General features: G+C 43.2%; 2 protein-coding genes across 9 annotated transcripts in view; one reads left to right on the forward strand and one right to left on the reverse strand.

Annotated features, from left to right (window-relative positions):
• adam19b (ADAM metallopeptidase domain 19b) overlaps window positions 1-6,251 on the forward strand; it is a 30,228-nt gene extending 23,977 nt beyond the window's left edge. For 4 of the 7 annotated variants that reach the window (XM_086024000.1, XM_086024002.1, XM_086024003.1 and 1 more), the window contains 6 exons: window positions 116-224; window positions 302-428; window positions 523-625; window positions 3,718-3,987; window positions 4,072-4,163; window positions 5,241-6,251. In XM_086024000.1, the coding sequence (XP_085880126.1) occupies window positions 116-224; window positions 302-428; window positions 523-625; window positions 3,718-3,987; window positions 4,072-4,163; window positions 5,241-5,250 (711 nt within the window). In that variant the 3' untranslated portion in view covers window positions 5,251-6,251. The other 3 variants (XM_086024001.1, XM_086024005.1, XM_086024006.1) reach the window with 3 other exon arrangements.
• A 3,081-nt stretch (window positions 6,252-9,332) lies between these two features.
• gpr151 (G protein-coupled receptor 151) lies at window positions 9,333-13,678 on the reverse strand. Of its 2 annotated transcripts, none has more exons than XM_086022988.1 (2): window positions 13,427-13,678; window positions 9,333-11,190 (listed from the first exon to the last, which is right to left on the reverse strand). In XM_086022988.1, exons 1-2 carry the CDS (start codon window positions 13,512-13,514, stop codon window positions 9,863-9,865), a joined length of 1,416 nt encoding a protein of 471 aa, XP_085879114.1. In that variant the 5' UTR covers window positions 13,515-13,678; the 3' UTR covers window positions 9,333-9,862. The 2 variants fall into 2 exon arrangements, with proteins under 2 accessions (XP_085879114.1, XP_085879120.1); XM_086022994.1 differs by lacking the exon at window positions 13,427-13,678 and adding an exon at window positions 11,283-11,409.
• Between the last annotated feature and the right edge of the window lie 686 nt (window positions 13,679-14,364).

Consider the following 14,364-nt stretch of genomic DNA (forward strand, 5'->3'; position numbering starts at 1 on the left):
TTTGCACCTATCATGTGGGCCAATAATTTGCTTCTGTAGACTGAAAATGTGGTACAACTGAAAGATTCTGACAGGAAATAGTTATGCAAAAACCTGTCTCCTCATCTCTCGCCAGCTGTGTAACAACAACCACAACTGCCACTGTGAGAGTGGTTGGGCCCCGCCTTTGTGTAACCAGAGGGGGCCGGGCGGGAGTGCGGACAGCGGACCTGTCGTCAGTCACGGTGAGACCACGTCTTTCAACAGATATGAATAGTATTTATTTGGAACTACGCTCCGTTCATGCACTGTACTCCAACAGGCAACCTCCTTCCAGTGCTGCTGGTCCTTTTGCTGCTTTTCTTTGTTGGGCTGGCTGTTGGACTGTGGTGTTGCTATAAACATAAACTCCAGCCTCTTAAAACATCAACTCCACCAGCAGTGCCGAGGTATCTAGTGCTGAAATTGTCATAGCATACTTAGTTTGTATTAGCTTGACTTGTCCAAACATTTTTGTGTATGCGCTTGTGTTTGGACCGCCAGTTGTTCAGTCCCAGTCGAAGCCAAGCCTCTGCATGCAGACGGTCATGTGAATGGTCACACCAACCCAACATTCTTGCTCAAGAAACAAGACTCGGACCAACAGGTAAAGGATGGCATCAGAAGTAACTTTTGGAAGTCATACATCATTATCCTGGATCGTGCTTCCAGTTAGGCTTCACAGTGATGTCATGGGTAGCATGCCTGCCTCACAGTTCTGACGTCTGGTGTTCAAGTGTTCGTGGCTGTGTGAACGTGCCGTGCAATTGGCTGCTGACCAATCCAAGGTTAACCGGGCCTCTTTTCCAAACTCATCTGGTATTGGATCCAGCCTACCTGCAACCCAAATTTAGGCCTAGATAGACCAATCTGACGTTGAACAACAGTGACCGACGCTTACCCCCTGTGGCGTCGGGCTGGCTGTCTGCACGTCCCACTGGAAAAATACACGGCAACGACAGACAGCGACGCTGACCATTAAAGTACCTCCTGCGCATTTGTGAGATGTAATACCTCTCCATAACATCGGCGGCGGTAGTGATTATTTGTCATTGTTAGAAAAAGCCAACCGGAAAGCGATTGGCCGGGGGTGGATTATAAAAACGTAAACAATGCATTCAGCTATATTCTTGGCTCACGATGAACTCTCACACGAAGTAAACCCTCACGTTCTTGACAGTATCATGAAATACTTACCGTATTTTTCGGCCTATAAGTCGCCTTTTTTTTCATAGTATGGCCGGGGTTGCGACTTATACTCTGGAGCGACTTATGTGTGAAATTATTAACACATTACTGTCATTGATTGTTAGTGCTGACTTATGACCTATGTTTTGCCTCCCTCTGCAGGCGCTTTAGCACTAAAGCGCCTGCAGAGGGAGACAAAACATCATAAATACAAGTCAGCACTAACAAGCCATGACAATTACTTCTATATCATGTCATATGTTATTGTAACCAACATATAGAAACATAAGATACATCCTAAAAGCTATTAAAAATGCATGAATAATTTAAACGGTTAAAGTCTAATGTTTTGTCAAACTAACTGGCCTTGCTAGTCAATTAAGCCAGCTTATCCAAACAGCTAAACATTCACAAACAAATTCCACTGACTCCTGGCGTGCAGCGAAGTTGCCTGTTTATATCATGAAAATGCACAAGAAACAGAAAATACAATCAATCTATGCATTACATAAACATGTATTTTCATAGAAATGAACAAGATGAGCCTCTGCTAACGATTAGCATTAGCGATAGCGATTAGTATGTTCAGTCAACAACACAGTACAATCAGCCACAATTCAGCTCCTGTATAAATGTTGCATGGTCATTCCCGGTCCACACAATTGTCTAAGTTACTTACAGACTATGGTTGAATAAGAAGGAACCACAAACAGGCAGTTGCCTGCCTCTGGCTGGGGTATTGCATTGGTATAACAGCCAATCAAAGTGACCAAATGTCACGACTCACCGATTCAAAATGCTGAAACGCCCACCAGACACTTCCTGACGGGCTCCGACGCTATGACGGTGGTCACTACACCAATCAGACGATGCAATCAGACGCTACGACGCTTCTCGACCTCCGACGTCGGTTTGGTGTATCTAGGCCATTAGGGCATTCAACTTCAAAATAAGCAGTTTGGCTGTTTAATTTAGTCCCCCCGAAAAACAGAAAGAAAGAGATTTACACGTGTATTTAACCAAACCACTGAGTTTGCTATCTTACTGATAACACACAATGTAATACAGGCTAATTAAACTAGCGTTAATGTTGTTACATTTGGGCACCAACTGTAGCAAAGTATGCATACAACAGAAGTCACAGTCATATGTTCTTGAAATATTACAGCTTAGATGCAATGGTCTTTTTCTCTTTCATTATCAAATCTACTTGTAGTTTGTATCGCCCACTAGTGACCAAGGCAAGCACACCAGAATGAGCAGCACAATGCCCATTGAATTATGATGCACAAACTCTTTCCATTTGCTTAAATTATGCTATTATTACTTTTATAACATAAAATACTATAGGGTGCTATTTTATTATTAAAAACATGAGGTGGTGGAACGCATTAATGGCATTTCCATTCATTTCAAAGAGAAAAGACGATTTGAGGGTTTTGCCTCACGAATGTGGTCACTGGGTGAATTAAACTTGTAAGTAAGCCTGTCACGACAACACATTTTTCTGGACGATGTATTTTCCCAGAAACTATGAACGATGGTATCGTGCTGTTGTTGCTGCTGCTGTTTTTTTTTTTACATTTTTAAAGCCACTGATTTAAGTTGTTAGAGCAAAAATAATTGAAGTACAATTGAATTGCATTTAAATACACCTGTGACTAAATTGAGAGTAGACAAGTTCATTATTTCACTACATTATTCATACATTTTTCTATTTTTGTTTGCTGGTTACCCCTGAGATTTATTTCATGAAAAATTGGCACCTTGGCTTGATTTTCCAACTGATCTAATCAATACTCACCTAAATAAAAGCCCAAATAAATAAATCTAAAATAACGCAGATAGACTGACGTTTGTATGAACGATTTTAAGCGAGCTGTTAACTCCCTCGATGCACCAGCATTGCAGCGGTAGACTCGCTACGCTGGTCTCCCTGTCAATTCTGGCACTCAAAACGGATATTTGGTGCCGTTCGCCAATCTCTTTAAGTTCCACCAGGGAAGACGCAACGAAGCAGCACGACTGAGTGATGATGACGTATGTAAACAAACACGCATGTAAATGACCATTTACCAAGTCCCAAAAAACTACCGTGAGCATTTTTTCTCGTCGATGGATTTGTTGTCGCGACGGGTCTACTTGTAAGTCAAGGCACCACTGTAAGGTGCAAGTTCAGATGTTCGTAGGAGATCGGGACTGAACCCAATATGGTTAGGAATTGCTGAACGATTTCAAAAGATGAACGCGATACACTTTCCTGGTAGACAAGGCCTAGACAAGGACTATCAGTGAAGCTCCTTCCCTGACTTCAACAATGTTCCCCAGTCACAGCTTTAGCCTGAATGAACCCCAAAACAGCTAATGGGTGAGATGTTCAGCAAATAATAGAGGATAGTAGATTGTGCATTTTTTACAAGCTCCACTTGCCACAATTTTTTAGCAATCACCGGTCATTTTACGTTCTTATCTATCACGCATTAGTAAAATGTGTTGGGGTTTTATATACAGGGAAAGTCCTCTCCTCATCTGAGCCAGGCATATCCAACCCGGCCCAAACATGTTTCCGTGCGTCTTGCTGCGAAGCCGCCTCCCGTGCCGCTTTTGGCCGCACAAAGTGAGTCTCGGAGTCTTCTCCGGAGACAATCGTCATTGAGCAACACTCCCTTTAAACCTGAGCTGAGGCGAAAGCAGGCTCCTCTGCCACCTTCATCTGGACTTTCCCGACCAGAGCCGCCCAACAGGCCTCCGCCACCTTGTCCTGGCAGCAGACAGGCAACGGTGAATAGTATTTTGTGGACGACTGGACTTGGACGAATCCCTGCATGAATCCTTAACAGCATGTCTTTTTGTTGTGACTTACAGCACCAATCCAGAGAGCAACTCGCCACCACTGATGCGCTGCCGATGGCAAAGGCCGCTTTGACTCCATCTCTTCAACATAGAAAGCCAAACAGGTAAGTGATGACGTTTTAGGCTGCATTTACACTGTGTGGCTCTAGTGAACCAATTTTGAGGAGTTTTTTCTCTTGCGGCACAAATAGATTTTGCTTCATGGCAGCATAATTGGAAAATACGCATGGAATCGAATATCTTTGGATTAGATACGAATGCAGATGAAAGTGTAATGTAAACAGGCAGCTCAGATGTACTCCACCAACAGCAGCTTGACATCTCGAAATATGCCGATTGGTGCCGTGAGCTCAAACAACATAATTGAAAAAAAAAAAAAAAAAAGTAACGTAATGTATTTTTCTGACTTTAAGTCACACTTTTTTCATAGTTTGGCTGTATATATATGGATAAAATTAAATTCCATCCTTCCAGATCTTGACTCTCAGGGAGATGTTGAGGACCAATTTGATGACGTCATCGAAGATACTTGACCCCCGGACCTGCGGACTATATTCTATTTGTGTGGTGGTCAAGTGGAAAGAAATGTGAATGATTTTAGCAGTGTAAAGCTGCTGGAATATTTATTCCCAAAGCAAAGAAAAATCTGGAATGTTTACAGTATCGATTAAACACGGTGCCTCTGAAAGAGCATCGGCTGTAAATGGATATCTTACATTAAGAAAATATGCCAGTGCTGAAGTGGTTATGCTCCTTCTTTGTGGGTAATATTGGGATTTGAACTGGACTCAAGGGGACCAGTCAGACACCTTACAGAAGAGATGCATGTCATTTTGATGTGAGGCATGTCATAATTGATACCCTTTTAAATTGCATTTTAGATATCAAGTCATGGATGGCAGATAATTTCCTACAGCTCAATGAGGACAAGACTGAGGTTTTAGTTATCGGTCCCGAAGGTCAGAGAGAGAAGCTTTTACCAAAACTACACATTTTTAATCCCTCACACTGTGTGAAGAACCTTGGCGTCATTTTTGACTCTGAGCTCAGTTTTATTCCTCATATTAAAAATGTAACCAAGATTGGTTTTTATCACCTTAAGAATATCGCCAGAGTCCGCCCGTTTCTCTCTCAGGCTAACACGGAAGTGCTGATGCATGCCTTTATTTCCTGTCGTTTAGATTACTGTAATGCCCTGCTCTCTGGCCTCCCGAAAAAGAGCATTTCACCACTGCAACTACTGCAGAATTCAGCCGCTCGGGTGCTGACGAGAACCAGAGGGCGGGAGCACATTACGCCAGTTTTGAAATTGCTGCATTGGCTCCCTGTGTGTTTCAGGATCGATTTTAAAGTACTTTTATTAGTTTATAAATGTGTTAATGGTCTTGGGCCATCTTATTTATCTGATTTGCTTTTATCATACCAGCCCTCGCGGATCCTGAGGTCCTCTGGCGCCGGCCTTTTATTTATTCCAAGGGTGAGGACCAAAATGCATGGCGAGGCTGCATTCAGCCATTTTGGTCCTCACCTTTGGAATAGCCTGCCAGAGGATGTCAGGTCTGCAGAGACTGTTGATATTTTTAAGAGGAAGCTCAAGACACACCTTTTTAGTTTGGCTTTCAACAACTTTTAAATAATTTATCTTTTCTTTTGATTGAAGATAATTCTATGTTTTGCTTTGAATGTTTTAAAGCACTTTGAGTTGCATTTTTATGTATGAAAAGTGCTATATAAATAAAATGTGATGTGATGATGATGATAAGTGATCTTTGCTGTTATTTTTTAAGGCCATTATATATTTTAAATCATTTTATTTGAAGACCTTTGTACATACCGTAAATATTCTGTAAAATATTGTCTTCACTACACTGTAGTGGCAGTGAGATTTTTGTTTTCCATGTCTGCTAAACTTTCTTGGATTGCACCATCATTTTGATTGAATCAAATGTGGAATCTGTGTGTATGAACATTATATGGTGCCTGTCCTTCACGTATACGTCGTTGGCAATGGTAGGCATCGCAACAGGGAAGTTCCATGATTAAGATACGATGAAAGACTTTGGGAAGTAACTAGTGTTCTCACTTGGAAACACAGCTGCCATATTGTGTCTTCTCCAAAGGTCTATGCAAACTCAGGCACTGCAACATTGAATTTTTAACAACTGGAATTCAATAAAATATTTCATGTTTCACATTCTTTGTCATCTTTTAGAGGTTTTCTTGATCACACGTGACACTGTTCCAACACATATTTTACAACGTCTTTTAATCAGAGATGCAAGTCAACTTTTCCAGAAGATTTTTTTGTGCTGATTCCGGATCTGTGCTCATTTTTTCTCAAACACATCAGGTTTTCATAATAATTATTATAATAATCCACCCATCCATTATCCGAACTGCTTATTCTCATGAGAATCGCTGGACTGGTTGCAAGCCAGTCACAGGGCACACAAAGACAAACAACCATTCACACTCACAATTACACTTAGTGACAACGTAAAGTGATTAATTAAACTACTACGCATGTTTTTGGAATGTGGGAGAAAACCGAAGTACCTGGACAAAACAAACATGCAAACTCCACACAGGAAGGCCAGGGCCGGACTCGAACCAGCGACCTCTGCACTGTGAGGCGGCTGTGTTAACCAGTCGACAACCTAATTGTAATTATGGAACACTAATATTAAATTAGGGCTGTTCGATTAAGCGATTGAACCGAAACCGAATTTTCTGGATCAAACGATGTTAAAAACGTTCAAATCAGCACGTTCTATTTTTTTTATTTTTGGTGTATCTAAGCCACCGTAGTTTCCTCTGCATTTCCGCTTCCTCCCACGAGCGCGCAGTCCGAAACAACGACAACATCCATGGCTACCGGCGATTCTGCTATTTGCTCAGGCAAGTGAGTGTTTAGTGAATAAATCGGGCAAATATAGATCTGTAGTGTAGTGTGTGCCCCGCATGTACAATACAACCCGTGAGCAAGTAACTCAACGTCTGAAAGTCGTCCCTTTATTTTCTTCTCTACAACGGACCTCTGGTCCAGCCGGACTATGCATCCGTACTTAAGCTTGACAGTGCGTTGTATTATTGAGTGACAATTTTGCACTAATCATTGATTTATGTTTAAGTAAGACCTGAGAGAAAGGTAAAAGACTGGTTGGCAAAATGACTTGCTGACAGACTGTTTGGTTTACAGACTTGACTGTCTACCTTCTCTCATGTTCATGATTTCGTTTCAGATGGTATGTGCACTTTCATTATTGGTTTAATTAAGAACAAATCTGAAATTTATTGTGTAAGTAAAATGCTGTTAATCCCAATGGATTGTTCTGTGTGTATTAAGTTAAATTAACTGGCATTTTGAGTTCAAAGAAAGAAAAATGAAGTTTAAATAAAAGACATTCAAAATACTTCATTTTTCGTGTCATGTCATCTTCCAAACCGCTTATCCTATACAGGGTCGCGGGGAGTTGCCGGAGCCTATCCCAGCCGTCAATGGGCGAAGGCAGACTACACCCCGAACTGGTCGCCAGCCAGTCGCAGGGCACACATAGACACTGTCACTGAGCGGGAATCGATCCCACGCTGCCCGCACACAACTCAGGCGTGTGTACCACTACACTATCAGGGACTCTTCATTTTTCATTATTTTTTTATTTTACAAAGAAATCGTAATCGTAAAATGGGTTTGAGAGAAAATAATCTGGATTTTCTTGTTAGGCAAAATCAAACAGCCCTATATGAAATGAAATCCATCCATCCACTATCCAAACCGCTTATCCATATAATCATGTTTTTTTTGCAATATCTATGAATTAAGGGTTAAGTTCGGCAACAGGTGGATTTTTTTTTATAGCTATAAATTACAATGCATGGTAAAAATTCATATTGCATAATCTTTGATAGGTCAATTTAATCTCAAAAACCTGACGTGCTATAAAAAAAAAGAAAAGACAATTTTGAAACCAATGTCAAAAATCAATTTAGGGACACATAAAGCCATCTCTGATTAAAATGAACTGTTGAGCAGTGTAATTATTTATTCTAATCAAGTCTCCTAAACATGAAGAGCATACCACACACACGCTTCTACATCTAAATATGATGTACTCAGGGACCCTCAATAGCAGCGATGCACACTCGAGCTCGAGGGACACTTGCTAATTGCAAGCGCCGCCTCCCGCTGAACACAATTAGTCAGACTAGCATGTCACTTCCTGCAGCGATTCATTTATAAGAGCTGATGATTGGCTGAGGGATGAAACACCCCCGCTTTTTCTCGCAGCAGGGGCGCACAGCCAGGGCGCAGTAAAGAGACGACCCAGCCCGGCCGAAAGACCTAATTACGTTTTTGCCGCATATGTGTTGATTATCCCAACCTTTTCAAAACATTTTCTCCCTGATTAAAGCTTATTTTATTCACCCTGATCCCCAATATCAACCGCATCTGCGCCTGTACTACAGACAAATGGGGTGCAGACACTGGCGCCTAGGTGCTAAGAATGGGTCTCCAACTGTAGCCTACTGTTGTTGCATTATTACCCTTTGGACATCCTGGCCAATACTAACCCTTTCATGCATAGTGGTCACTACAGTGGACAGCTATTTAAAAGTTGCTTTCGCCTATATTAATTAATCTAAATTTTTAAAAATATTTTTAACCCTTACATGCATTAATTATGATTTAATGTTATTATTTAAAATACAAATATATATTTTTTTGATTAATTAATATAGGCGAAGGCAACTTTTAAATAGCTGTCCACTTTGCATGAAAGGGTTAAATCGGCGTTTGTGGCCAGGTCTCCACTCCAGGGACTGATGGTGGCTTATATAGTTAAGTGTTGCTCTCATTGAGGCGCTTGCTTCTGGCAAAGAAAGGTCAACATCAATGATTAATGAGAGGGAAAATGTCACAAGCAGGCGAGGCTGTAGAAAGATGTTTCCATCCAACATTTCAAAAAATGTTGTAAACATTTTGCCGGCAGCATAATTTGAAAAAGGAATCGTCCTTCTTGCCAGATCAACTCCGGAAGTTTTCTTTCATATTGTTTATGGCTCTTGACCTATCAGCTGCATGCAGATCAATGAGGAGCAGAGAGTCCATTGAACGGGCTCCATCTGAGTTCAGAGGAAAAGCCCTAATTAGAAAGCCAAATGGATGCCCTTATGAAAATATGTTTAATGACCTGATGTCAGCGGGGGACCAGACGCTAATTTGTGATCCAGCTAGTGTGTCATCTACAGTTTGACAGACATGGCCTAAAGGGCACACTCGTTAGGGATGACTTTATTCTAGATACGAGTAACTTGCACATACATGAATGCAAAAGTAACGTGACTGGAATCACAGACAAGCGCAAAACATTGCAAAATACTGACATTTAAGAGAGAGAGGCTGAAACATCCTAGAGTAGCGAGGTCAATATCAAAGAGAACAAGATAGCATTTTTCTGTGAGCAGTCTTCCAAAAATCTGCACTATAATAACGGCATTCACTGCAGGCAAATTACACGCTAGCTCTATTGTACGGTTAAGCCCCGAATCAATGTTTGTATTTGTTGACTGGAAATCCTTTAGCTGGGTACAAGAAAGTGGCAAACGATTAAGTGGAGTTAAAACAGGACCTGGTTTCAACAACTGTCTACTTTACACGCAGTTTACATTTTTCAAGCAAACACTAATGCTCGATGTCTTACACGGCAAGTACCGCGCTACATTTAGTTGTCTCCAAAAGATGGACGCAGACTAACACAGAACACCAGCCCGATTGATGAAGAGAATCAAAGTGTCGCAAAGATCATTCTGGTTGTTCATTGCTCTCCCGGTGGTCCTGATGCTCCCACGGCACCGGGTCGTTTTCATCCAAATGCGATCCGGACTCCCTCTCGTGCCAGAACTGCTCCACGTCGGGCAAGACGAGCCCATCTTTGTCGACTTTGTCGCCTCCTCCGGCTGGGCCCGGCTCCTGCCGGGCATCGCTGCCGGTTCCCGGCTTGGTGCTGGACGAGGATCCGGGGTTCCTCTCGCCCCTCTGCTGGCCGGACGTCTCTGGTCTGGGGCACGGCGACTGGAGCGAGGTGGGTGTGTGTGGTCCGGCTTTGAGCTTGGAAGGAGGTTGCTTGCGCAGGGTGAGGCGCCTCCACAGGCCGCGGTAGCCCTCCCGGAACTCTTCGGAGAGGGAGAGCACGATGAGAGGGTTGACGAGCGAAAGCGACAAGGTGAGCATCTGAGCCGAGAGGGCCATGAGAAGAGGCGGCGATGAGACGAAGCTCTGCGATGCGCCCGCTGCCGAGTGGCGCTCCCAGACCCACACCACCCACTGCGGCAGCCAGAGGATGGCGGTCGCCGCGGTGAGATTGAAGAGCATCAAGGTGAGCTTCCTGGACCGGATCTGTGCGCGCAGATTCGGAGTCTTACTGGAGCGGCGCTGGCATTGGCCGTAAGCCTTCCAGAAGTACATGAGGGAAAAGCTGAGGGGGGCGCAGTAGACCCCCAGCGGGTAAGCCTTTATGTACACAGACATGAAGTCCCGTGCTTCAGGGGGGACCCGCAGCACGCACATGAGCCCGTGGAGTCCTCGTTGCAGCGTAGCGAAGAGCCAGTGAGGGATGGGAGCGGCGCAAGCCGACAGCCAGATGAAGAACAGCGCCACCAGGATGGAACCGAGGTGGATGCTCACCTGCTTGGTCGGGTTGGACACGTAGTGGTAGCAGGCTTTGGCCATGACCGCCACCGAGAAGCTCTTGGCCGCCATGCACGAGTGCAGGAACCAGTCGGACGTCTTGCACACGAGCCAGCCCAGCGTCCAGCTGGCCTTGGAGTAGGAGGCGGCCCGGAAGGGCACGCTGAAGAGCAGCACCAGACCGTCGGCGAACATCAAGTTGAAGATGAGCGAGTTGATCAGGGACAGTTTGCCCTTGTGGGCGTTGGACAATAAGATGGCCATGGCGGTGAAATTACATGCCAAGCCCAGGACGCAAATGATGCCCAGGACCGCCGGCACCAGAACCTTCAGCTCGCCGGGGTCCAAATGTTGGAAGGAGCCGCCGTCGTTGAAGGACCACTTGCTGAGGGAGCTGTTCATCACCGTCGAATTGCTCCCAGGCAATTTGCTCATCTCCCCCACTGAAAATTGAGACAATGTGACGATAGCTCAAATGACAAAAAGAAAACAAGAAAAATTCCCCTCAATTTTTTTGTTTTTAAATAAAACCAACTGAATGCTGTTGAATCGATCGTCGGTGATCTCAGGGGAGCGTCTGTCTGTCTGTCCGTGGATTTATTTCCAAGACACGTCCCTGCGGCTTGGGTGGCCACTTATAAAGATGCTGTTTGATTGGCAGCTGGGGCGCCCAGCTGAGAAAAGGCGGGAGACGCGGCTCTCACGGGGCCAATTAAGGAGCCGCCGCAGCGGTGGGGATCATTTCACGTGACTTCACACATAGTGATAAGGATTATTTCTGCACTCAATCAATTGTATTTCAGGTTTTATTTGATTTCTTGTTTGCATGAGCTACCCCGTCCGTGCCTGCGGAGGATTTCTCCGGGTACTCCAGTTTCCTCCCTCATTCCAAAAATATGCAAGGTAGGTTCATTGAACACTCTTAATTGTCCCTTAGTGTGAGTGTGAATGGCTGTTGGTCTGTGTGCCCTGCAATTGGCTTTTTTTGTAGGGGCAAATAAACCAATATCTTGGTCAAAATGAGCCATTTGTATCCAGCCCTATCATCAGTATAAAACACTACCATCCGAGATCGGTTGTTTTAACCAAAGGGTCCGTTGGACACATAACTACCAACTAGATTGGTCAAATTTAAAAGAGGAAGTCAACGCAAACATTTTGTTCTATGCATGGGAATATGTTCTATGCAAGCCCACTAGTTGAAACTGGGCATTCTGATAAATATCGCGTTTGTGGAATAAGTGTTAATCCACTCGTTTTTAGCCATCTCTGGGGGCGGCCATTTTGTCTTGTGTCGACTAAAAATGACATCACAACTGCGCACAACGACCAATCACGTCTCAGATTCAGAAAACAGGTCAGCCGTGATGTCATTTTCATTCGACAAAAGACAAAATGGACGCCCCCAGAGATGGCTAAAAACGAGTGGATTATGCTGCTTAATTTATATTCCTCAAACACACAATTAATCAGAATGCCGTGTTTCAACTAGAGGGCCTGCTGGGAACATATTCATGAAAAAAATATGTTTGGGTTGACTTCCGCTTTAACCAATTTTGGGGATAAATATAACCAATCCGTAGACCAGGTGTGAAGTAAACTTGGCTAACCGTCGTTTGAGTAATAAAAAAGTGGCTAAAACTATCTTAAGCATATTTTCGTTTGTTTTTATGGCGCAACCCCTAATTCATAATTAGACATATAGCAACATGCTTAACAACGAAAATGCAAATGTTCTGCAATCTCCGGTAATCTTCGGCGAGTGACGTCATTTGAAGAGCTCGAGTCGCCAGTTGCCCATTGTACTGCATTGTTGATTGTCCCGTTAACTGCTCTTCGTGGTTGTTACCGCGTTTTTCGGCAAAATGCCTTGGCGCTGTGTGGCGATGCGTTGTTCGCATTAAGGCCAACAGTTGTTAAAGTGGCCAAAAGATAAGAGTAGGGCACGTAAATGGACCAGTTTGTGTTAAAGCTACTGGCAACCCCATTCCATCTGTGGCTGTAGGGGTCCAGTCCAGTCCAGTAATTTTGTTTTTTCCTGCCAGCAGTTTCGTCACAACTTAAGCAACATCGAAACTGTTCAACTGCATACCTGTTCAATTGTGCAAAAACACTTGAAACAAAACGTCTCATTTACAACTCCCTGCTGCAAAGAATTGTAAGCATAATTCAAAAATAAAAATACAAAAGTAGAGAGGGTATTTGAACCAGTGACACAAAGGGGGAAAAAAAGAAGCAAGCACCGTTTGTATGTATGATTTATTAAATTTACCTTAGATAGCTACTAGTACTATCACGATGCGACAAGAAATAACGCTAATTTGACAATGTGGGACACTCGCACTTTTTGAGTTAGGTAAAGTTAGTACCAGATTGGCACATTCGGAGTTGTCCGTTCAATAACTCCAAAATGCAACGTCATTGCAACGCAAACGATGGCTTTGTCCACTCTCTGTAAGGTAGCCGAAGAGCTACAACTCGAATCGACAACTCCGAATGTGCCAATCTGTTGCTAACTTTACCGGACTCCCATTATGACGTACGTGGCTCTCAGTGCTAGCAGAATAAATGGACCAAGTAAGTTATCCCATCATGTGTAATTTACAGAACGGCACGACATTGAATTTCAAACAATTACACTAACCCTTAGTAGCTTTATAAACGTAGCCTATAGCCTACCATTCTTCCATATCTGAGTCTTGTCTCCACTCCATGTCCGGTCGTTCGGGCACGACAGTTTCCTCGCCTGAGCATCTAGCTCGTACATGTGTGGTCACCATACATCATGCCAACAATCTCCTCTTCCTCCAACTCATCAAACACCTGAATTCGTTTAAAATATTGCTTTCCGTGTCGACTTCTCGTTGGCTTTGTACACTTTCCATGTTGTGCACCGTCGTTGTTGTCTTGACGTGACGTTTTACTTCTGGATTGTCGCTCGCCAGGATCTCACTTCGGATAAACAATTACTTTGTCGAATATGCCAAATAGAAATTATTATTATTATTATTATTTTGCATCCTTTATTTTTTGTATGATGTTTAATAATTACTTTTCTTAGACTTCATTTGGCATTTTCTGGAATTACTTCACACTTGACTTTAAAGGGATGGACGGCCATGTTTTAACTAACAAGTTCATTTCATATAGTTTTTGATCAGGAAAATGAAAAGAGTTATCATTTTCTATTTTATCAATAAATTTGGGAGAAATGAGGAAATAAGTGACTCCATGAATAACGCCCTTTGTTAATGAGGAGAATGGCCGCGCCCCCTAACGTTCTATCCCTGTCTGGAGTCACAGGAGTAACCAATTACAAACTCTCCATTGGAAATCATTGTACTTTCGTTGCTGAGAACGTCAAAAACGGTACTCAATTGGTACCAAAATTTATGTGAACATCCCGACTAATGCCCACTTCAACATATCAAAAGGATTAACCTCTACGTGGCTGATTTATATGAGAATGAGGAAATGTGTAAGTGAGCAGAGCTACATATATTTAGACTGGGACCAGCGCACACTGCTTCTTTGCTTCAGAAAAAAAAACCAAAAACACTGCTTCTTTGCTGATCACGGTTAGGACGGGCGAGGCATTAAACACCATTCAGGATATT

Source organism: Filicampus tigris, chromosome 2, assembly GCF_054856515.1.
Source record: "Filicampus tigris isolate MCC_2025a chromosome 2, RoL_Ftig_1.0, whole genome shotgun sequence".
In the NCBI taxonomy this organism is placed as follows: Eukaryota; Metazoa; Chordata; class Actinopteri; order Syngnathiformes; family Syngnathidae; genus Filicampus; species Filicampus tigris.